This window comes from Eubalaena glacialis, chromosome 3 (assembly GCF_028564815.1).
Source record: "Eubalaena glacialis isolate mEubGla1 chromosome 3, mEubGla1.1.hap2.+ XY, whole genome shotgun sequence".
NCBI lineage: Eukaryota > Metazoa > Chordata > Mammalia > Artiodactyla > Balaenidae > Eubalaena > Eubalaena glacialis.
This window is the reverse complement of record NC_083718.1, coordinates 30,582,101-30,605,458: the sequence shown is the minus strand read 5'-3', so window position 1 is coordinate 30,605,458 and position 23,358 is coordinate 30,582,101. Positions and strand designations below refer to the sequence as shown.

General features: G+C 40.8%; 2 protein-coding genes across 2 annotated transcripts; both read left to right on the top strand.

The window, feature by feature from the left end:
* Window positions 1-677: 677 nt before the first annotated feature.
* On the top strand, window positions 678-18,059 carry MAP1LC3C (microtubule associated protein 1 light chain 3 gamma). The gene is given in 5 exon segments (XM_061185413.1): window positions 678-735; window positions 842-897; window positions 16,977-17,083; window positions 17,839-18,033; window positions 18,035-18,059. Coding segments are annotated over 5 exon segments (441 nt in total).
* A 679-nt stretch (window positions 18,060-18,738) lies between these two features.
* LOC133087787 (signal recognition particle 14 kDa protein-like) lies at window positions 18,739-19,071 on the top strand. Its single transcript, XM_061185412.1, has one exon. It carries the CDS (start codon window positions 18,739-18,741, stop codon window positions 19,069-19,071), a length of 333 nt encoding a protein of 110 aa, XP_061041395.1.
* Window positions 19,072-23,358: the final 4,287 nt, after the last annotated feature.

Below are 23,358 nucleotides of genomic sequence, written 5' to 3'. Positions count from 1 at the left end.
ATCTCAGTTTCATCATCTTTTAAATGCAAGATCCTGAGTATGATATTAAGTGTTCTACACACATTCCTAGACCTACACACATTTACCTAGACCATGTAAAAAATATGACAAAATATGTTGGTAAGCTGCAGAGTATAATACTAGTTTGATGCACACCTGGATTTTAACTCTGGCTTTACACCTTTTTATCTGGACAAATTACTCAACCTTTCTGGAATACCTATTTCTTACTGTGAAAAATAGCAGCATATTTCAGGGTAAGGTGAATTGATCTTCAACTTGCTTCATTACTATAGTAATAAAGTGTCCTCACACAAGACTGTTTCTATCCATAACTCCTTAGCTCACAGGACCATTTATAGTGAGGACCAATGCACTACATTGTAAATCTTAATTTCGTTAGCAAAGACAAATTTTTAAATGGCAGTGAGCGAAGTGACTTTCTTTAACCAGAAGAAGGTGGCTGTTCCATTTCCATTCTCAGAACAGACCTGCTCCTGCCCAGGGAGGGGGAATGGGGAAAGGGAGGGTTGGAGAAGGCTGATGTCACACAGCCCTACATAAAAGCCTCCTTTGGGATCCTGCAGGCAGTTTGGAAGCAGCTGAAAGAATGAATTAGGTCCTGGTTATGAGATTTTTTTTTTTTAAATCACACACAGACACAGCTGTTGAGCAAAATGCAGACTCCACAGAAAAGCCCAAGCCTCAGACCTTTCAAGCAGAGAAAGAGCTTAGGTAAAGTTCTCAGAATAGCTGGGTTTTGGCCCTTGAGACAGGGAGAGAAGAAGATACAGACTTCTGTTACATGCTGATGTGTTCATTTAATCGTAAATATTCACAGCAACCAGAAGAGAGGAAGTTGCTAGAATCCGAGTGAAGTTCCCCGGCAAGATCCCGGTAAGACATTGAACTCCTCAGGGGATGCCTGTGATATCCTGTTCGTTGAGAAAACAAAACCCAGGGAGAGACCTTCAAGATGACAGAAGAGTAAGATGTGGAGATCACCTTCCTCCCCACAAATACATCAGAAATACATCCACATGTGGAACAACTCCTACAGAACACCTACTGAACGCTGGCAGAAGACCTCAGACTTCCCAAAAGGCAAGAAACTCCCCACGTACCTGGGTAGGGCAAAAGAAAAAACAGAGACAAAAGAATAGGGACGGGACCTGCACCAGTGGGAGGGAGCTGTGAAGGAGGAAAGGTTTCCACACACTAGGAAGCCCCTTCGCGGGCGGAGACTACGGGTGGCAGGGTGGGGGGAAGCTTTGGAGCCACAGAGGACAGCGCAGCAACAGGGGTGTGGAGGGCAAAGCGGAGAGATTCCTGCACAGAGGATCAGTGCCGACCAGCACTCACCAGCCCAAGAGCCTTGTCTGCTCACCCGCCGGCGCGGGCAGGGACTGGAGCTGAGGCTCAGGCTTCAGAAGTCAGATCCCAGGGAGAGGACTGGGGTTGGCTGCATGAACACAGCCTGAAGGGGGCTAGTGCACCACAGCTAGCCAGGAGGGAGTCCAGGGGAAAAGTCTGGAACTGCCTAAGAAGCAAGAGACCATTGTTTCGGGGTGCGTGAGGAGAGGGGATTCAGAATACTGCCTAAACGAGCTCCAGAGACAGGCGTGAGCCACCGCTATCAGCACAGACCCCAGAGACGGGCATGAAATGCTAAGGCTGCTGCTGCAACCACCAAGAAGTCTGTGTGCAAGCACAGGTCACTCTCCACACCTCACATCCCAGGAGGCTGTGCAGCCCGCCACTGCCAGGGTCCCGTGATCCAGGGACAACTTCCCCGGGAGAACACACAGCGCACCTCAGGCTATTGCAATGTCACACTGGCCTCTGCCACTGCAGGCTCGCCCCGCATTCCGTACCCCTCCCACCCCCCGGCCTGAGTGAGCCAGAGACCCCTAATCAGTTGCTACTTTAATCCCGTCCTGTCTGAAGAAAGAACAGATGCCTTCAGGTGACCTGCATGCAGAGGCAGGGCCAAATCCAAAGCTGAACCCCAGCAGCTGTGCGAACAAAGAAGAGAAAGGGAAATTTCTCCCAGCAGCCTCAGGAGCAGTGGATTAAATCTCCACAATCAACTTGATGTACCCAGCATCACTGGAACACCTGAATAGACAACGAATCATCCCAAAATTGAGATGGTGGACTTTGGGAGCAACGATACATATTTTTTCCTTTTCTCTTATTGTATGTGTATGCTTCTTTGTGTGGTTTTGTGTGTATAGCTTTGCTTTTACCATTTGTCCTAGGATGCTGTCTGTCTGTTTTTTGTTTTTTGTTTCTTTTAGTATAGTTTTTAGCGCTTGTTATCATTGGTGGATTTGTTTTTTGTTTTTTGTTTTCTAAACATCTTTATTGGAGTATAATTGCTTTACAATGGTGTGTTAGTTTCTTCTGTATAACAAACTGAATCAGCTATATGTATACATATATCCCCATATCTCCTCCCTCTTGCATCTCCCTCCCACCCTCCCTATCCCACCCCTTTAGGTGGTCAAAAAGCACCGAGCTGATCTCCCTGTGCTATGTGGCTGCTTCCCACTAGCTATCTATTTTACACTTGATAGGGTATATATGTCCATGCCACTCTCTCACTTTCTCCCAGCTTACCCATCCCCCTCCCTATATCCTCAAGTCCATTCTCTACGTCTGCGTCTTTATTCCTGTCCTGTCCCTAGGATCTTCAGAAAATTATTTCTTTCTTTATTTATTTTTTAGATTCCATATATATGTGTTAGCATATGGTATTTGTTTTTCTCTTTCTGACTTACTTCACTCTGTATGACAGACTCTAGGTCCATCCACCTCACTACAAATAACTCATTTTCGTTTCTTTTTATGGCTGAGTAATATTCCATTGTATATATGTGGCACATCTTTATCCATTCATCTGTCAGTGGACACTTAGGTTGCTTCCATGTCCTGGCTATTGTAAATAGAGCTGCAGTGAACATTGTGGTACATGACTCTTTAAAATTACGGTTTTCTCAGGGCACATACCCAGTAGTGGGATTGATGGGTCGTATGGTAGTTCTATTTTTAGTTTTTTAAGGAACCTCCATACTGTTATACATAGTGGCTGTATCAATTTGCATTCCCACCAACAGTGCAAGAGGCTTCCCTTTTCTCCACACCCTCTCCAGCATTTGTTGTTTGTAGATTTTCTGAAGATTACATTCTAACTGGTGTGTGGTGATACCTCATTATAGTTTTGATTTGCATTTCTCTATTGATTAGTGATGTTGAGCATCTTTTCATGTGTTTGTTGGCAATCTGTATATCTTCTTTGGAGAAATGTCTATTTAGATCTTCTGCCCATTTTTGGATTGTGTTGTTTGTTTTTTTTTGATATTGACCTGCATGAACTGCTTGTAAATTTTGGAGATTAATCCTTTGTCAGTGGCTTCATTTGCAAATATTTTCTCCAATTCTGAGGGTTGTCTTTTCATCTTGTTTATGTTTTCCTTTGCTGTGCAAAAGATTTTAAGTTTCATTAGGTCCCATTTGTTTATTTTTGTTTTTACTTCCATTTTTCTAGGAGGTGGGTCAAAAAGGATCTTGCTATGATTTATGTCATAGAGTGTTCTGCCTATGTTTTCCCTCTACGAGTTTTATAGTGTCTGGCCTTGACATTCAGGTCTCTAATCCACTTTGAGTTTATTCTTGTGTATGGTGTTAAGGAGTGTTCTAATTTCATTCTTTTACATGTCACTGTCCAATTTTCCCAGCACCACTAATTGAAGAGCCTGTCTTTTCTCCACTGTATATTCTTGCCTCCTTTATCAAAAATAAGCTGACCATATGTGCACAGGTTTATCTCTAGGCTTTCTATCCTGTTCCATTGATCTATATTTCTGTTTTTGTGCCTGTACCATACTGTCTTGATTACTGTAGCTTTGTAGTATAGTCTGAAGTCCGGGAGCCTGTTTCCTCCAGCTCCGTTTTTCTTTCTCAAGATTGCTTTGGCTATTCGGGGTCTTTGGTGTTTCCCTACAAACTGTGAAATATTTTGTTCAAGTTCTCAGAAAAATGCCATTGGTAGTTTGATAGGAATTGCATTGAATCTGTAGATTGCTTTGGGTAGTATAGTCATTTTCACAATGTTGATTCATCCAATCCAAGAACATGGTATATCTCTCCATCTGTTGGTATCATCTTTAATTTCTTTCATCAGTGTTTTATAGTTTTCTGCATACAAGGCTTTTGTCTCCTTAGGTAGGTTTCTACTAGGTATTTTATTCTTTTTGTTGCAGTGGTAAATAGGAGTGTTTCCTTAATTTCTCTTTCAGATTTTTCATCATTAGTTTATAAGAATGCAAGAGATTTCTGTGCATTAATTTTGTATCCTACTACTCTACCAAGTTCATTGATTAGCTCTAGTAGTTTTACAGTAGCATCTTTAGGGTTCTCATGTCATCTGCAAACAGTGACAGCTTTACTTCTTCTTTACCGATTTGGATTCCTTTTATTTCTTTTTCTTCTCTGATTGCTGTGGCAAAAACTTCCAAAACTATGTTGAATAATAGTGGTGAGAATGCACAACCTTGTCTTGTCCCTGATCTTAGAGGAAATGGTTTCAGTTTTTCCCCATTGAGAATGATGTTGGCTATGGGTTTGTCATATATGGCCTTTATTATGTTGAGGTAAGTTCCCTCTATGCCTACATTCTGGAGGGTTTTTATCATAAGTGGGTGTTGAATTTTGTCAAAAGCTTTTTCTGCATCTATTGAAATGATCACATGGTTTTTATCCTTCAAATTGTTAATATAGTGTATCACATTGATTGATTTGCATATATTGAAGAATCCTTACATTCCTGCGATAAACCCCAGTTGATCATGATGTATGATCCTTTTAATGTGCTGTTGGATTCTGTTTGCTAGTATTTTGTTGAGGATTTTTGCATCTATGTTCATCAGTGATATTAGCCTGTAGTTTTCTTTCTTCGTGACATCTTTGTCTGGTTTTGGTATCATGGTGATGGTGGCCTCGTAGAATGAGTTTGGGGGTGGTCCTCCCTCTGCTATATTTTGGAAGAGTTTGAGAAGGATAGGTGTTAGCTCTTCTCTAAATGTTTGATAGAATTCGCCTGTGAAGCCATCTGGTCCTGGGCTTTTGTGTGTTGGAAGATTTTTAATCACAGTTTCAATTTCAGTGCTTGTGATTGGTCTGTTCATATTTTCTATTTCTTCCTGGTTCAGTCTCGGCAGGTTGTGCATTTCTAAGAATCTGTCCATTTCTTCAAGGTTGTCCATTTTATTAGCATAGAGTTGCTTGTAGTAATCTCTTATGATCGTTTGTATTTCTGCAGTGTCAGTGGTTACTTCTCCTTTTTCATTTCTAATTCTATTAATTTGAGTCTTCTCCTTTTTTCTCTTGATGAGTCTGGCTAATGGTTTATCAATTTTGTTTATCTTCTCAAAGAACCAGCTTTTAGTGTTATTGATCTTAGCTATTGTTTCCTTCATTTCTTTTTCATTTATTTCTGATCTGATCTTTATGGTTTCTTTCCTTCTGCTAACTTTGGGGTTTTTCTGTTCTTCTTTCTCTAATTGCTTTAGGTGTTAGGTTAGGTTGTTTATTTGAGGAGTTTCATGTTTCTTGAGGTAGGATTTTATTGCTATAAACTTCCCTCTTAGAACTGCTTTTGCTGCATCCTATAGGTATTGGGTTGTCGTGTTTTCATTGTCATTTGTTTCTAGGTATTTTTTGATTTCCTCTTTGATTTCTTCAGTGGTCTCTTGGTTATTCAGTAGTGTATTGTTTAGCCTCCATGTATTTGTATTTTTTACAGATTTTTTCCTGTAATTGATATCTAGTCTCATAGCACTCTTGTCGGAAAAGATACTTGATATGGTTTCAATTTTCTTAAATTTACCAAAGGTTGATTTGTGATAAACAAGATATGATCTATTCTGGAGAATGTTCCATGATCACTGGAGAAGAAAGTGTTTCCTGTTGTTTTTGGGTGGAATGTCCTATAAATATCAATTAAGTCCATCTTGTTTAATGTGTCATTTAAAGCTTGTGCTTCTTTTTTTATTTTCATTTTGGATGATCTGTCCATTGGTGAAAGTGGAGTGTTAAAGTCCCCTACTATGATTGTGTTACTATTGATTTCCCCTTATATGGCTGTTAGCATTTGCCTTATGTATTGAAGTGCTCCTATGTTGGGTGCATTAATATTTACAATTGTTATATCTTCTTCTTGGATTGATCTCTTGAACATTATGTAGCGTCCTTCTTTGTCTCTTGTAATAATCTTTATTTTAAAGTCTATTTTGTCTAATAGGAGAATTGCTACTCCAGCTTTCTTTTGATTTCCATTTGCATGGAATATCTTCTTCCATCCCCTCACTTTCAGTCTGTATGAGTCCCTAGGTCTAAACTGGGTCTCTTGTAGGCAGCATATATATGGGTCTTGTTTTTGTATCCATTCAACCAGTCTATGTCTTTTGGATGGAGCATTTAATCCATTTACATTTAAGGTAATTATCGATATGTATGTTCCTATTACCATTTTCTTAATTGTTTTGGGTTTGTTATTGTGGGTCTTTTCCTTCTCTTGTGTTTCCTGCCTAGAGAAGTTCCTTTAGATTTTGTTGTAATGCTGGTTTGGTGGTGCAGAATTTTCTTATCTTTTGCTTGTCTGTAAAGGTGTTAATTTCTCCATCAAATCTGAATGAGATCCTTGCTGGGTAGAGTAATCTTGGTTGTAGCCTTTTCCCTTTCATCACTTTAAATATGTCCTGCCACTCCCTTCTGGCTTGAAGAGTTTCGCTGAAAAATCAGTTGTTAACCTTATGGGGATTCCCTTGTATGTTATTTCTTGTTTTTCACTTGCTGGTTTTAATAGTTTTTCATTGTATTTAATTTTTCATAGTTTGATTAATATGTGTCTTGGTGTGTTTCTCCTTGGATTTATCCTGTACGGGACTCTCTGCACTTCCTGGACTTGATTGACTCTTTCCTTTCCCATATTAGGGAAGTTTTCAACTATAATCTCTTCAAATATCTTCTCCGTCCCTTTCTTTATCTCTTCTTCTGGGACCCTTATAATTCGAATGATGGTGCATTTAATATTGTCCCAGAGGTCTCTGAGACTGTCTTCAATTCTTTTCATTCTTTTTTCTTTGGTCTGCTCTGCGGTAGTTATTTCCAATATTTTATCTTCCAGGTCACTTGTCCGTTCTTCTGCCTCAGTTATTCTCCTATTGATTCCTTCTAGAGAATTTTTAATTTCATTTATTGTGTTGTTCATCGTTATTTGTTTGCTCTTTAGTTCTTCTATATCCTTGTTAAACGTTTTTTGTATTTTCTCCATTCTATTTCCAAGATTTTGAATCATGTTTACTATCATTACTCTGAATTCTTTTTCAGGTAGACTGCCTATTTCCTCTTCTTTTGTTTGGTCTGGTGCGTTTTTACCTTGCTCCTTCACCTGCTGTATGTTTCTCTGTCTTCTCATTTTGCTTAACTTACTGTGTTTGGGGTCTCCTTTTCACAGGCTACAGGTTCGTAGTTCCCATTGTTTTTGGTGTCTGCCCCTAGTGTCTAAGGTTGGTTCAGTGCGTTGTGTAGGCTTCCTGGTGGAGGGGAGTGGTGACTCTGTTCTGGTAGGTGGGGCTGGGTCCTATCTTTCTGGTGGGCTGGGCCACATCCAGCGGTGTGTTTTGGGGTGTCTGTGAACTTAGGATGATTTTAGGCAGCCTCTCTGCTAATGGGTGGGGTTGTATTCCTGTCTTGCTAGTTTTTTGGCATAGGGTTTCCAGCACTGTAACTTGCTGGTCATTGAGTGGTATTGGGGCTTAGCGTTGAGATGGCGGTCTCTGGGTGAGCTTTTGCCATTTGATATTATGTGGAGTTGGGAGGACTCTGCTGGACAAATGTCCTGAACTTGGCTCTCCCACCTCAGAGGCACAGGCCTGACACCCGGCTGGAGCATGAAGACCCTGTCAGCCACCCAGCTCAGAAGAAAAGGGACAAAAAAAGAAAGAAGGAAAGCAAAAAGTAAAATAACATAAAATGAAGTTATTAAAATAAGAAATAGAAAAAAAAATTTTAAACAGAAAGGAAGAAGAGAGCAACCACACCAACAAACAAATCCACCAATGATATCAAGCACTAAACACTATATTAAAAAAAAAAAAAATTGGACAGACAGAACCCTAGGACAAGTGGTAAAAGCAAAGCTATACAGACAAAATCACACAAAGAAGCATACATATACACACTCACACACACAAAAAGAAAATATATATGTATCTATATATAAAAAATGGGGAGAACAACCAAATCAATAAACAAATCTACCAATAATAATAAACTCTAAATACTAAGCTAAGATAAACATAAAACCAGAAACAAATTAGATACAGAAAGAAAACCCCAAGTCTACAGTTTTTCCCAAAGTCCACTGACTCAATTTTGGGAAGATTCATTGTATATTCAGGTATTCCAGAGATGCTGCGTACATCAAGTTCATTGTGGAGGTTTAATCCACTGATCCCGTGGCTGCTGGGAGAAATTTCTCTTTCTCTTATTTGTTCGCACAGCTCCTGGAGTTCAGCTTTGGATTTGGCCCCACCTCTGTGTGTAGGTCACCTGAGGGTGTCTGTTCTTTCTTCAGACAGTATGGGGTTAAAGTAGCAGCTGATTAGGGGGTTCTGGCTCACTCAGCCGGGGGGAGGGAGGGGTACGGAGTGCGGGGCAAGCCTGCAGCGGCAGAGACCAACATGACATTGGAACAGCCTGAGGCACACTGTGCGTTTTCCTGGGGAATTTGTCCCTGGATCACGGGCCTCTGGCAGTGGCGAGCTGCACAGGCTCCCAGGAGGGGAGGTGTGGATAGTGACCTGTGCTTGCACATAGGCTTCTTGGTGGCTGCAGAAGCAACCTTAACATCTAATGCCCTTCGCTGGTGTCCACACTGATAGCCGTGGCTTGCACCTGTCCCTGGAGCTCATTTAGACAGTGCTCTGAATCCCCTCTCCTCACGCACCCCAAAACAATGGTCTCTTGCCCCTTAGGCAGTTCCAGACTTTTTTCTGGACTCCGTCCCAGTTAGCTGTGGCTCAGTAACCCCTTTCAGGCTGTGTTCATGCAGCCAACCCCAGTCCTCTCCCTTGGATCTGACCTCCAAAGCCCGAGTTTCAGCTCCCAGCCCCCACATGCCCTGGCGGGTGAGCAGACAAACCTCTTGGGCTAGTAAGTGCTGATCAGCACTGATCCTCTGTGTGGGAATCTCTCTGCTCTGCCTTCTGTACCCCTGTTGCTGCGCTCTCCTCCATGGCTCTGAAGCTTCCACCCCGCCACCCCCTGTCTCCGCCAGTGAAGGGGCTTCCTAGTGTGTGGAAACTTGTTCTCCTTCACAACTCCCTCTCAGAGGTGCAGGTCCTCTCCCTATTCTTTTTCCTCGGTTTTTACTTTTTTCTTTTGCCCTACCCAGGTACATGGGGAGTTTCTTGCCTATTGGGAAGTCTGAGGTCTTCTGCCAGCATTCAGTAGGTGTTCTGTAGGAGTTGTTCCACATGTAGATGTATTTCTGACGTATTCGTAGGGAGGAAGGTGATCTCCACGTCTTACTCCTCCGCCATCTTGAAGGTCTCCTCGGTGGATTTGTTTTTTTTGTTTGGTTGCTCTCTTTTTCTTTCTTTCTTTTTTTTAATTACTTAAAAAAAATTTTTTTACTAATTATTTTTTCCTTTTATTTTAATAACTATTTTACTTTATTATTATTTTTCTTTCTTTCTTTCTCTTTTTCTCCCTTTTCTTCTGAGCTGTGTGGCTGACAAGGTCTTGGTGCTCTGGCCAGGTGTCAGACCTGTGCCTCTGAGGTGGGAGAGCCTAGTTCAGGACATTGGTCCAGCAGAGACTTCCTGTCTCTAAGTAATATCAAATGGCGAATGCTCTCCCAGAGATCTCCATCTCAATGCTAAGACCTAGCTCTACTCAATGACCAGCAAGCTACAGTGCTGGACACCCTATGCCAAACAACTAGCAAGACAGGAACACAACCCCTTCCATTAGAAGAGAGGCTGCCTAAAATCATAATAAGATCACAAACACCCCAAAACACACCACCAGACGTGCTCCTGCCCACCAGAAAGACAAGATCCAGCCTTACCCAACACAGGCACTAGTCCCCTCCACCAGGAAGCCTATACAACCCACTGAATCAAACTTAAACACTAGGGGCAGACAGCAAAAACAACGGTAACTACGAACCTACAGCCTGCAAAAAGGAGACGCGAAACAGAGTAAGTTAAGCAAAGTGAGAAGAAAGAGAAACACACAGGAGATGAAGGAGCAAGGTAAAACCCAGCAGACCAAACAAATGAAGAGGAAATAGGCAGTCTACCTGAAAAAGAGTTCAGAGTAATGATAGTAAAGATGATCCAAAATCTTGGAAATAGAATGGAGAAAATACAAGAAATGTTTAACAAGGACCTAGAAGAACTAAACAGCAAACAAAAATGATGAACAACACAATAAATGAAATTAAAAATTCTCTAGAAGGAATCAATAGCAGAATAAATGAGGCAGAAGAATGGATAAGTGACCTGGAAGATAAAATAGTGGAAATAACTGCTGCTTAGCAGAATAAAGAAAAAAAATGAAAAGGATTGAGGACAGTCTCAGAGACCTCTGGGACAAAATTAAACTAAGCAACTTTCGAATTATAAGGGTCCCAGTAGAAGAAGAGAAAAAGAAAAGGACGGAGAAAATATTTGAAGAGATTATAGTTGAAAACTTCCCTAATACGGGAAAGGAAAGAGTCAATCAAGTCCAGGAAGCACAGAGAGCCCCATATAGGATAAATCCAAGGAGAAACACACCAAGACACATATTAATCAAACTATCAAAAATTAAATACAAAGAAAAAATATTAAAAGCAGCAAGGGAAAAATGGCAACATATAAGGGAACTTCCATAAGGGTAACAGCTGATTTCTCAGCAGAAACTCTACAAGCCAGAAGGGAGTGGCATGATATACTTAATGCGATGGAAGGGAAGAACCTACAACCAAGATTACTCTACCCAGCAAGGATCTCATTCAGATTCGATGGAGAAATCAAAAGCTTTACAGACAAGCAAAAGCTAAGTGAATTCAGCACCACCAAACCAGCTCTACAACAAATGCTAAAGGAACTTCTCTAAGTGGGAAACACAAGAGTAGAAAAGGACCTACAAAAACAAACACAAAACAATTAAGAAAATGGTAATAGGAACATACATATCGATAATTACGTTAAAAGTGAATGGATTAAATGCTCCAACCAAAAAACATGGGCTTGCTGAATGGATACAAAAACAAGACCCATATATATGCTGTCTACAAGGGACCCACTTCAGACCTAGGGACACATACAGACTGAAAGTGATGAGATGGAAAAAGATATTCCATGCAAATGGTAATCAAAAGAAAGCTGGAGTAGCAATACTCATATCAGATAAAATAGACTTTAAAATAAAGACTGTTATAAGAGACAAGGAAGGACACTACATAATGATCAAGGGATCAATCCAAGAAGAAGATATAACAATTATAAATATATATGCACCCAACATAGGAGCACCTCAATACATTAGACAAATGCTAACAACTATAAAAGGAAATCAACAGTAACACAATGATAGTGGGGGACTTTAACACCTCACTTACACCAATGGACAGATCATCTAAAATGAAAATAAATAAGGAAACAGAATCTTTAAATGACACAATAGACCAGATAGATTTAATTGATATTTATAGGAGATTCCATCCAAAAACAGCAGATTACACTTTCTTCTCAAGTGCTCACGGAACATTCTCCAGGATAGAACACATCTTGGGTCACAAATCAAGCCTCAGTAAATTTAAGAAAATTGAAATCATATCAATCATCTTTTCTGACCACAATGCTTTGAGATTAGAAATGAATTACAGGGAAAAAAATTAAAAAACAGAAAGACATAGAGGCTAAACAATACGTTACTAAATAACCAAGAGATCACTGAAGAATCAAAAAGGAAATCAAAAAATACCTAGAGATAAATGACAATGAAAAGACGATGATCCAAAACCTATGGGATGCAGCAAAAGCAGTTCTAAGAGGGAAGTTTACAGCTATACAAGCCTACCTCAAGAAACAAGAAAAATCTCAAATAAACAATCTAACCTTACACCTAAAGGAACTAGAGAAATAAAAACAAACAAAACCCAAAGTTAGCAGAAGGAAAGAAATCATAAAGATCAGAGCAGAAATAAATAGAAACAAAACAATAGCAAAGATCAATAAAACTAAAAACTGGTTCTTTGAGAAGATAAACAAAATTGATAAACCATTAGCCAGACTCATCAAGAAAAAGAGAGAGGACTCAAATCAATAAAATTAGAAATGAAAAAGAAGTTACCACAGACACCGCAGAAATACAAGGCATCCTAAGAGACTACTACATGCAACTCTATGCCAATAAAATGTACAGCCTGGAAGAAATGGACAAATTCTTAGAAAGGTATAACCTACCAGGACTGAACCAGGAAGAAATAGATAAGATGAATATTAGATGAATATTAGAAATAGATAATCTCCAAAATATATAAACATCTCATGCAGCTCAATATTAAAAAAAAAACAACCCAATCCAAAAATGGGCAGAAGACCTAAATAGATACTTCTCCAAAGAAGACATACAGATGGCCAAGAAGCACATGAAAAGCTGCTCAACATCACTAATTATTAGAGAATTGCAAATCAAAACTACAATGAGGTATCACCTCACACCAGTTAGAATGGGCATCATCAGAAAATCTACAAACAACAGATGCTGGAGAGGGTGTGAAGAAAAGGGAACCCTCTTGCACTGTTGGTGGGAATGTAAATTGATACAGCCACTATGGAGAACAGTATGGAGGTTCCTTAAAAAACTAAAAATAGAATTACCATATGATACAGCAATCCCCCTACTGGGCATATACCCAGAGAAAACCGTAATTCAAAAAGACACATGCACCCCAATGTTCATTTCAGCACTATTTACAACAGCCAGGTCATAGAAGCAACCTTAATGCCCATCGACAGATGAATGGATAAAGAAGATGTGGTACATATATACAATGGAATATTACTCAGCCATAAAAAGGAACGAAATAGGGTCATTTCTTGAGACGTGGATGGATCTAGAGACTGTCATACAGAGTGAAGTAAGCCAGAAAGAGAAAAACAAATATCATATATTAACGCTTATATGTGGGACCTAGAAAAATGATACAGATGAACCGGTTTGCAGGGCAGAAATTGAGACACAGATGTAGAGAACAAACGTATGGACACCAAAGGGGGAAAGCCCCAGGGTGGGTGGTGAGGATGGTGGTGTGATGAATTGGGCAATTGGGATTGACATTTATACACTGATGTGTATAAAATTGATGACTAATAAGAACCTGCTGTATATAAAAAAATATATAATGGATCATGAGAGATTGGTGCAAGCAACTATATACCAATAAAATGAACAACCTGGAAGAAATGGACAAATTCTTAGAAAAGCACAACCTTCCGAGACTGAACCCGGAAGAAATAGAAAATATAAACAGACCAATCACAAGTACTGAGATTGAGACTGTGATTAAAAATCTTCAAACAAACAAAAGCCCAGGATGGGATGGCTTCACAGGTGAATTCTATCAAACATTTAGAGAAGAGCTAACACCTATCCTTCTCAAACTCTTCCAAAATATAGCAGAGGGAAGACCACTCCAAACTCATTCTATGAGGCCACCATCACCCTGATACCAAAACCAGACAAAAATGTCACAAAGAAAGAAAACTACACACCAATATCACTGATGAACATAGATGCAAGAATCCTCAACAAAATACTAGCAAACAGAATCCAACAGCACATTAAACGGATCATACACCACGATCAAGTGGGGTTTATCCCAGGAATGCAAGGATTCTTCAATATATGGAAATCAATCAATGTGATACACCGTATTATCAAATTGAAGGATAAAAACCATATGATCATCTCAGTAGATACAGAAAAAGCTTTTGACAAAATTCAACACCCATTTATGATAAAAACCCTCCAGAAAGTAGGCATAGAGGGAACTTACCTCAATGTAATAAAGGCCATATATGACAAACCCACAGCCAACATCGTCCTCAATGGTGAAAAACTGAAATCATTTCCACTAAGATCAGAAACCAGACAAGGTTGCCCACTCTCACCACTATTATTCAACATTGTTTTGGAATTTTTTGCCACAGCAATCAGAGAAGAAAAAGAAATAAAAGGAATCCAAATCGGAAAAGAAGACGTAAAGCTGTCACTGTTTGCAGATGACATGATACTATACATAGAGGACCCTAAAGATGCTACCAGAAAACTACTAGAGCTAATCAATGAATTTGGTAAGGTTGCAGGATACAAAATTAATGCACAGAAGTCTCTTGCATTCATATACACTAATGATGAAAAATCTGAAAGAGAAATTAAGGAAACACTCCCATTTACTATTGCAACAAAAAGAATAAAATACCTAGGAGACAAAACCTAGGTTTAACTCTGTAGGAGATGAACCTACCTAAGGAGACAAAAGACCTGTATGCAGAAAACTATAAAACACTGATGAAAGAAATTAAAGATGATAGAAACAAATGGAGGGATATACCATGTTCTTGGAATGGAAGAATCAACATTGTGAAAATGACTATACTGCCCAAAGCAATCTACAGATTCAGTGCAATCCCTATCAAACTACCAATGGCTTTTTTCACAGAAGTAGAACAAAAAATTTCAGAATTTGTATGGAAACACAAAAAACCTCGAATAGCCAAAGCAATCTTGAGAAAGAAAAACAGAGCTGGAAGAATCAGGCTCCCTGACTTCAGACTATACTACAAAGCTACAGTAATCAAGACAATATGGTACTGGCACAAAAACAGAGATATAGATCAATGGAACAGGACAGCGAACCCAGAGATAAACCCATGCACATATGGTCACCTTATTTTTGATAAAGGAAGCAAGAATATACAGTGGAGAAAAGACAGCCTCTTCAGTAAGTGGTGCTGGGAAAACTGGATAGCTACATGTAAAAGAATGAAATTAGAACACTCCTTAACACCATACACAAAAATAAACTCAAAATGGATTAAAGACCTAAGTGTAAGGCCAGACACTATCAAACTCTTAGAGGAAAACATAGGCAGAACACTCTATGACATAAATTACAGCAAGATCCTTTTTGACCCACCTCCTAGAGAAATGGAAATAAAAACAAAAATAAACAAATGGGACCTAATCAGTCTTAAAAGCTTTTGCACAGCAAAGGAGACCATAAACAAGACTAAAAGACAACCCTCAGAATGGGAGAACATATTTGCAAATGAAGCCACTGACAAAGGATTAATCTCCAAAATTTACAAGCAGCTCATACAGCTCAATATCAAAAAACAAACAGCACAATGCAAAAATGAGCAGAAGACCTAAATAGACATTTCTGCAAAGAAGGTATACAGATAGCCAACAAACACATGAATGGATGCTCAACATCACTAATCATTAGAGAAATGCAAATCAAAACTACAATGAGGTATCACCTCACACCAGTTAGAATGGGCATCACCAGAAAATCTACAAACGACAAATGCTGGAGAGGGTGTGGAGATAATGAACCCGCTTGCACTGTTGGTGGGAATGTAAATTGATACAGCCACTATGGAGAACATTATGGTGGTTACTTAAAAAACTAAAAATAGAACTACCATACGACCCAGCAATCCCACTACTGGGCATATACCCTGAGAAAACCATAATTCAAAAAGAGTCATATACCACCATGTTCACTGCAGCTCTATTTACAATAGCCAAGACATGGAAGCAACCTAAGTGTCCATCGACAGATGAATGGATAAAGAGGATGTGACTCCTATCCACAATGGAATATTACTCAGCCATAAAAAGAAATGAAATGGAGGTATTTGTAGTGAGGTGGATGGACCTAGAGTCTGTCATACAGAGTGAAGTAAGTCAGAAAGAGAAAAACAAATACCGTATGGTAACACATATATATGGAATCTAAAAAAAAAAAAAAAAAAATGGTTCTGAAGAACCTAGGGGCAAGACAGGAATGAAGACGAAGGTGTAGAGATTGGACTTGAGGACACGGGGAGTGGGAAGGGTAAGCTGGGATGAAGTGAGAGAGTGGCCTGGACTTATATATACTACCAAGTGTACGATAGATAGCTAGTCAGAAGCAACCGCATAGCACAGGGAGATCAGCTCAGTGCTTTGTGACCACCTAGTGGGGTGGGATTGGGAGGGTGGGAGGGAGATACAAGAGGGAGGAGATATGGGGATATATGTATATGTATAGCTGATTCAGTTTGTTATAAATCAGAAACTAACACACCATTATAAAGCAATTATTCTTCAATAAAGATGTTAAAAAAAATGATGTGTTACATATACACGATGGAATATTACACAGCCATAAAAGGAATGAAATTGGGTCATTTGTAGAGACTTGGATGTATCTAGAGACTGTCATACAGAGTGAAGTAAGTCAGAAAGAGAAAATCAAATGTCATATATTAACGCATATATGTGGAACCAGAAAAATGGTACAGATGAACTGGTTAGCCAGACAGAAATAGAGACACAGATGTAGAGAACAAACGTATGGACACCAAGGGAGGAAAGTGGTGGGGGGTTGGGGGGGGTTGGTGGTGGTGGGATGAATTGGGAGATTGGGATTGACATGTATAAATTGGTGTGTATAAAATGGATGAGTAATAAGAACCTGCTGTATAAAAAAATAAATAAAATGAAATTCAAAATTAAAAAAAAACCCACAAAACCCAGCCAATGACCTCCTTCTCTCTATTCCAAGTTCCTAAGATGTAGAGAACTGAGGCGTATTCTTTGGCCGTTTCTTCAGAAGAGATTAAGATCGAAACTCTTGACAGGTGATAGTGGAGTGCTACCCCAGGGAGATGCTCCTGCCGTCACTGGACAAGACCAAGTTCCTAGTCACACAGGAGCTGACCATGACCCAGTTCCTCAGTGTCATCCGGTAGGTAACAAAGTGCTCATGGGGGTGTGTGCTGTGTGGCCCTGGGCTTTTTGGAACAATGAGAGATGGGATATGGCAGATACAAGGAGAAGGATTTGTGCTTCACCTTTTCTCTTCAACTCTGCCTTTAAAAAGGATGATCTCATGAGTAACCAATTTTAAAAAGATGTCAAGTACCTTGCTACAACACTAAAATAAGTGAGAGCTCCCAATGTTGATGTACCAGCTATATTTTCTTTTGCTTCAACATTTTAGTGGTACTGTGTTTTAATTTCTGTCTTCAAATTTCTCTAAGAATTTTTCAAAGTAATCTTTGGAAACTGGTCCAAAGCCCTCTGTTTTCAGGATTTTAAAAGCCTAGTGACAGCATTTTACCTCTAAATATTTTCCCCTTTGTGGCAGGGCTTTGGATTGGTTAACCACATTCTGAAACTATTTCCTCTCCCACCCACAACATAAATTTAGCCCCTCCTAGCTGAGGCTGGGGGTGTACTGGCTCTGCCTCTATTGTATGGTTGGAGGGTGGTTAGATAGGGCTAACCATTACCAACATATTCAGCTTGCTCTGCTATCAAAACAATCTAAAGTTTGAGGATGACTGTGCTAGAGTGGGGAGGTGGGGGCATCTTGGGTCGATATGGCCAGACACTAGCCAAACAGAGGTAAGAAAGGCTGTGAATCAGGGGTCATTCCCTTCCAGGTTAAATTTTTCCCTTCCTGCCCCCCTCCTACACACACCCTCTTCCCCAACCCAGGAGCCGCATGGTCCTAGGGGCCACTGAAGCCTTTTACTTGCTGGTGAACAACAGGAGCTTCGGAAGTGTGAATGTGACCATGGCAGAGATCTACAGGGACTACAAGGATGAGGATGGCTTTGTGTACATGACCTATGCCTCCCAGATGTTTGGCTGCTTGGGGTCAGCAGCCCCCAAGGATGGGAGCAGCCTTGGGGGGCAGGCCCTGCTATCCTCTATAACACGTATCCTCTAACCAATGCATTCACCAATGCAGGAGACACGGACTTCTTTCTGTGTGTGCAGTGATGGTCCAGGGGGCAAGGCCGCCCTGCAGTGATCAGCACCAGCCGTGACAGTGAGGCAAGGCCTGCCCTGTTTCCTTTTTTGTGCTCATGCTGTTTGGTGGCTCTTGAGAATTTTGTAAATAGTAAGTCTTTTCAAGTGGTTAACTTGTGCAATGTGCTGGGGAGGTATTTTAAGCATCTCCTCTGGTGGAGGCCAGGCTAGAGGCCCTTGAGGTGTTTGATCTCCCTGTTGTGGGCAGGAGTCACGTGTATGCTCGGGCATGGAGAACCTGAGATGTGTGGATAGTCTCCGTGGAGCCTAATGCAACCAGTGTGAACTACCTCATGGTGGGAGGGGGGAGGGGATGGGCGCAGAGAGGAAGTGGTCTTATCTGTGTCATTAAAGAAGTTATTGTTATTTCCACAGCATTCACTTGACTTGGTTATTTCCCCTTATATTCTTTTAGTCTGTCTATGCCACACAGATTTATGCCAGAGTTGTTACTGCTCAGTTTCAAATAATTTAAATGATTAGTTTTCCTTGCAATAAAATTTTTTAAATAATGACTTGTGTTTAAATCCTTATTATGGGCCTTGGGGCTTATGCTGACAGAATGGAGCCAGCAGCGCCAGGATGGTGCTGCTGGAGAGAGAGCAGTTCCTGATGGAGCTGACCGGGCTCTTCCAGAAGTGCCGGTTGTCGGGCAGCGTGTGCATCACCCTGAAGAAATATGATGGTCGAACTAAACCCATTCCAAGGAAGGGTTCTGTGGAGGGCTTTGAACCCTCAGAAAACAAGTGTCTGTTAAGAGCTACCGATGGGAAAAAGAAGATCAGCACTGTGGTGAGCCCCAAAGAAGTGAATACGTTTCAGATGGCTTGTTCTAACCTATTGAGAGCTAACATGGATGGGCTGGAGAAGAGGGACAAAAAGAGCCAGAGTAAGAAGAACAAAGCAGGGCAGTGAAGGGCACCAGATTTCCCGCCTTCACCAGCTAATCACTGAATTGCTATTTTTCCTTGGGTTTTTACTTTTGGCCACAAAGCTGGATTTCTGATTCCCCTACAGTGACTGTTTTCATGTGAGATTAGGGTCATTTTTGGATGGAAGAAGGGCTGTAGTGTTTACAGGGTAGTTACAAGAAGCCAGTTTAATTTAGGTCTGGCTAAGTGGTCTGTGTTGTGTGGTTGTAAGTTTCTGGATAATAGTTTACAGTCTCTGTAGCCGTCTGTGAAGAGCACTGTATCATTAAACCAGTATTTATCAGCACTGACCATCTTTTATTCCTTTTCCCACCCCATAAAAAGTTTCTGGCAATAGCTCCTCATTCTGGAATGATGTGATTATGAACAGGCTTTAAGCCCTGTCTTATGGGTTACTGGAATTGAAACCTGACAATTTTATAAAAAGTTGTGTTATTTCATGGGCATTTTTCCCAACTTGCTGTATAATTTTATCATCATAGTTCCTTTAGCAAATTTGAATGAGTTCTCATAGCCAAATGAGAGTTTGTTTAACGAAACTAAGGATAAGCCTATTACAAAATCATCAAGAATAAAGATTCCAAGTTAATGATGATAAAAAAAAAAAATCCTTATTATGGGCCAGGCATTGTTCAATGCACTCTACATGTATTAAGTCCTCATAATCATTTTATCTGTTAAGTATTATTACTCCCATTTTAAGGATGAGGAAATTGGGTCAGAGAAAGGTCACGAAACTCATCTAACAACTAGCAAGCAGCAAAACCAGGTTTTGAAATCAGGCAGACTGGCGTAGAACCCAGGCTCTTATCCCCTCTACCAGTCTTCCTTTCTTCACTTGGTGAGAACCTACTAGTGCTTGAATTGGAGCTGAGTTACACTTGCTTACTACCCTGCATGGGAGACAGAGTTGTGAACACAGAACTGCGGAGGAGCTTGGTCACATAAAAATAGTTAACGGGGAGCGTGGGGGAGACCGAAGGAGGGAGAGCTTCCAGGGGAGTGCAGTCTGAACTGGGTTTGGAGAAGGAAAAAGTAATTTCATGAGAAGGGATAATTTTTTTTTTTTTTTACCAGCAAAATGGGTTTATTCCTGAGCAGCAAAGAATTGTAGTTTGGGACGTGAAACTATGGCAAACCACATGCAAATCTGGTAAAACAAAAGAGAGGAAAGTCTTTTATAGAGGAGAAGGGGAAGTTAGGAGGGGTTGTTATGAACAAACATTGTCTGAGTTGTGACCGTCTCTCATTGGCTGAGCTGTTGTGAGAAGAAAATCTTCTTGCTGGTGATAGTAGTGTCACTTCCTGCGGGAGATGCAAGATACCATCTCTTTCTGTTGGGATCTGTATTGACATTGAGTGAGAGCTCCCCCTCTGGCCTCCTGACTCCATTTTAGTGAAGTTTCCCTTTATTAATTTGTTTTTGTTTGTTTTTTATTCACTTATGGTGAGTAAACATTGATTAAGCATCTCTTGTGTGCCAGGTGCTTCAAAGAGCTGGAGCTACAGCAGCAAACAAGACAAATAAGGGCCCAGCCTCATGCAGCTCTCTCCAGTGAGGGAAGAAAGAAAACACAGAGAAGCATTATAAGTGGTATGAAGGCCAGGAGACAGGGTCCTGAGACAGAGATGGGGAGATACCTTACCTTGGTGGTCAGGGAGACCTCGCTGAGGAGTGACAATTGAAATGAGTCCATAGGAGAAGGAGCCAGCCCTGTGTAGATCTGGGGGAGAGCTTGTACACTTTGCAGGAAAGTGAGCTGTGATGTTTTGATTTCCAGTATTTTTACTGATGCTGCTTCCCTACATGTTTTGGCTTTTCTGGTTGGAGCAGGATGTTTTCAGTGGCTCTATTTACAATGGGCACATAATAAAGGTTCACCAAATAATTTATTGGTAGCTACTTTCTTTTAGTCCTTTCTCTAGACCCTGGAGTCTCTAATGAGTCTTGCTTTCATTTATACCCAGTCTTCAGTTATTTCATTTGACCATTTCTTTACCACCCCCACAGAATAATCTGGGCCAATTTCTCTTGAACAATGAACTCTGTAACATTAAACCAAATTAAACTGAACTATTATTTGAGATGATTACATTACATTCAATTAAACTAAAAATAACAACAATGAAAAGTATCCATTAGCCACCAGAATGGAGGTAGAAATGACTAGAGGGGTGGGAATACAGAGGGTAGAAGTAGGAAGATTCAAGAGAAGATTCCTCAGGAACTATTTCTTCTGTACTCAGCCTGTTTTTGTTTTTTTTTTAAAATAAATAAATAAATTAATTAATTAATTTATGGCTGTGTTGGGTCTTCGTTTCTGTGCGAGGGCTTCCTCTAGTTGCGGCGAGCGGGGGCCACTCTTCATCGCGGTGCGCGGGCCTCTCACTGTCGTGGCCTCTCTTGTTGCGGAGCACAGGCTCCAGACGCGCAGGCTCAGTAGTTGTGGCTCATGAGCTTAGTTGCTCCGCGGCATGTGGGATCTTCCCAGACCAGGGCTTGAACCCGTGTCCCCTGCACTGGCAGGCAGATTCTTAACCACTGCGCCACCAGGGAAGCCCTCAGCCTGTTTTTGATGTTCCCTCCCGTCAATTTCTTCCTTTTTATTTTCCATTCAGGCCTTTACCACCAAGAAGAAAAAGGACACAAAACACAACTTTGTTGTTAACTATTGCTGCATAACAAACCACTTTAAGTTTCAGTGACATAAAACAAGGATTTATTATTTCCATGGAGAAATCATGGAAATTCCCATGATTCTGTGGATTGGTTGGAGGTTCCCCTGCTGTTTTCACCTGGGCTCACTCACTCAGCTGGAAGATCCGAAGCTGGAAGTTCTGAGAAGAGCTGCCCTCCACTGCCACCAAGCCCAGCCTTTGGTTCTGGCTATTTTCTGGTGGCTTGGACCACTCACTTTGCCTCTTATCCTCAGAAAGCTAGGTCAGCTCCTCAAATGGGGGCTTCAGGACTGCATTCCAAGGGGGCAAAGTGGAAAATGCAAGTCCTCTTGTAGCTCTGGCTCTGGACACCTGCCTAGTGTCATTTCTGCCACATTCTTTGGTAAAGCCCAGATTAAGGCAGTGGGGGAAAGAGCACCTCTTGACGGAAAAATCTTCAATTCAGAATCTGTGGCCATATTTCATCAACCACATACTTTTAAAAAGCACACCTAGCCCACTCCTCCACCAACCACATCCTATGCTTTCTGTGATTTATTTTTCACCAATTAATGCATGTTTCTTCACTGTTCACCCTTTCTTCTCTGCCTGCCTTTGGCCCTCTGCCTCCCTGGGCCAGTGGTGATTGTGGCTGGCTCTAGCCTTCCAGCTTCACTCTGTCTCCTGCTGGACTCCAGGGAGAATGGCCTTGTGGCTCTCCACCCTTACTGTAGCCACTTGGTCAGTATGGGTATTTGGGCTGAAATAATTGCCTTCTTCCTTTTTTTTTTTTTAATTTTTATTTATTTATTTATTTATTTATGGCTGTGTTGGGTCTTCATTTCTGTGTGAGGGCTTTCTCTAGTTGCGGCAAGTGGGGGCCACTCTTCATCATGGTGCGTGGGCCTCTCACTATCGCGGCCTCTCTTGTTGCGGGGCACAGGCTCTAGAGCGCAGGCTCAGTAGTTGTGGCTCACGGGCCTAGTTGCTCCGCGGCATGTGGGATCTTCCCAGACCAGGGCTCGAACCCATGTCCCCTGCATTGGCAGGCAGATTCTCAACCACTGCTCCACCAGGGAAGCCCCCTTCTTCATTATGAAGTGCACAGAGGTTTGGTCCTTGTTCTTGTGATCTATACCCCAAGACACTCATATACCATAACCCAGAAAGTCTCTCTGGTTTAGAGTAAGTATCTGCCAAATATAATGCTTAACTAAGCTGCATAGATAGATAGATAGATAGATAGATAGATAGATAGATAGATAGATAGAGATATCAGCTAATATGTGTGTACAAATATGTACACACATATTAGCTAATATATATTATATATACATATATATATACATATACAAATGGTGCCTTGTAAAAGCTTGATGTTGTCATGTCAGTGCTAGAGAGTGACATATGATACGTGCATAGTAAAATACATATATTAAACTTTATTTCATGAAACAGGTTTCTACTGTATGCTCACAATGGGTCAGCACATTACAGTGCAGTGTGATAAGGGGATAGAGTGCTCTAGATAGGTACCTACAGCATCCACTCAAATTTGGAGTCCAGGAATAATTCCTGGAGGATGTGATGTTGAAGCAAATATATGGTGAGA

Bases quoted from the DNA above. Each gene is read 5' to 3' on its own strand.
- LOC133087787 (XM_061185412.1), top strand. From the start codon at position 18,739: ATGGTGCTGCTGGAGAGAGAGCAGTTCCTGATGGAGCTGACCGGGCTC.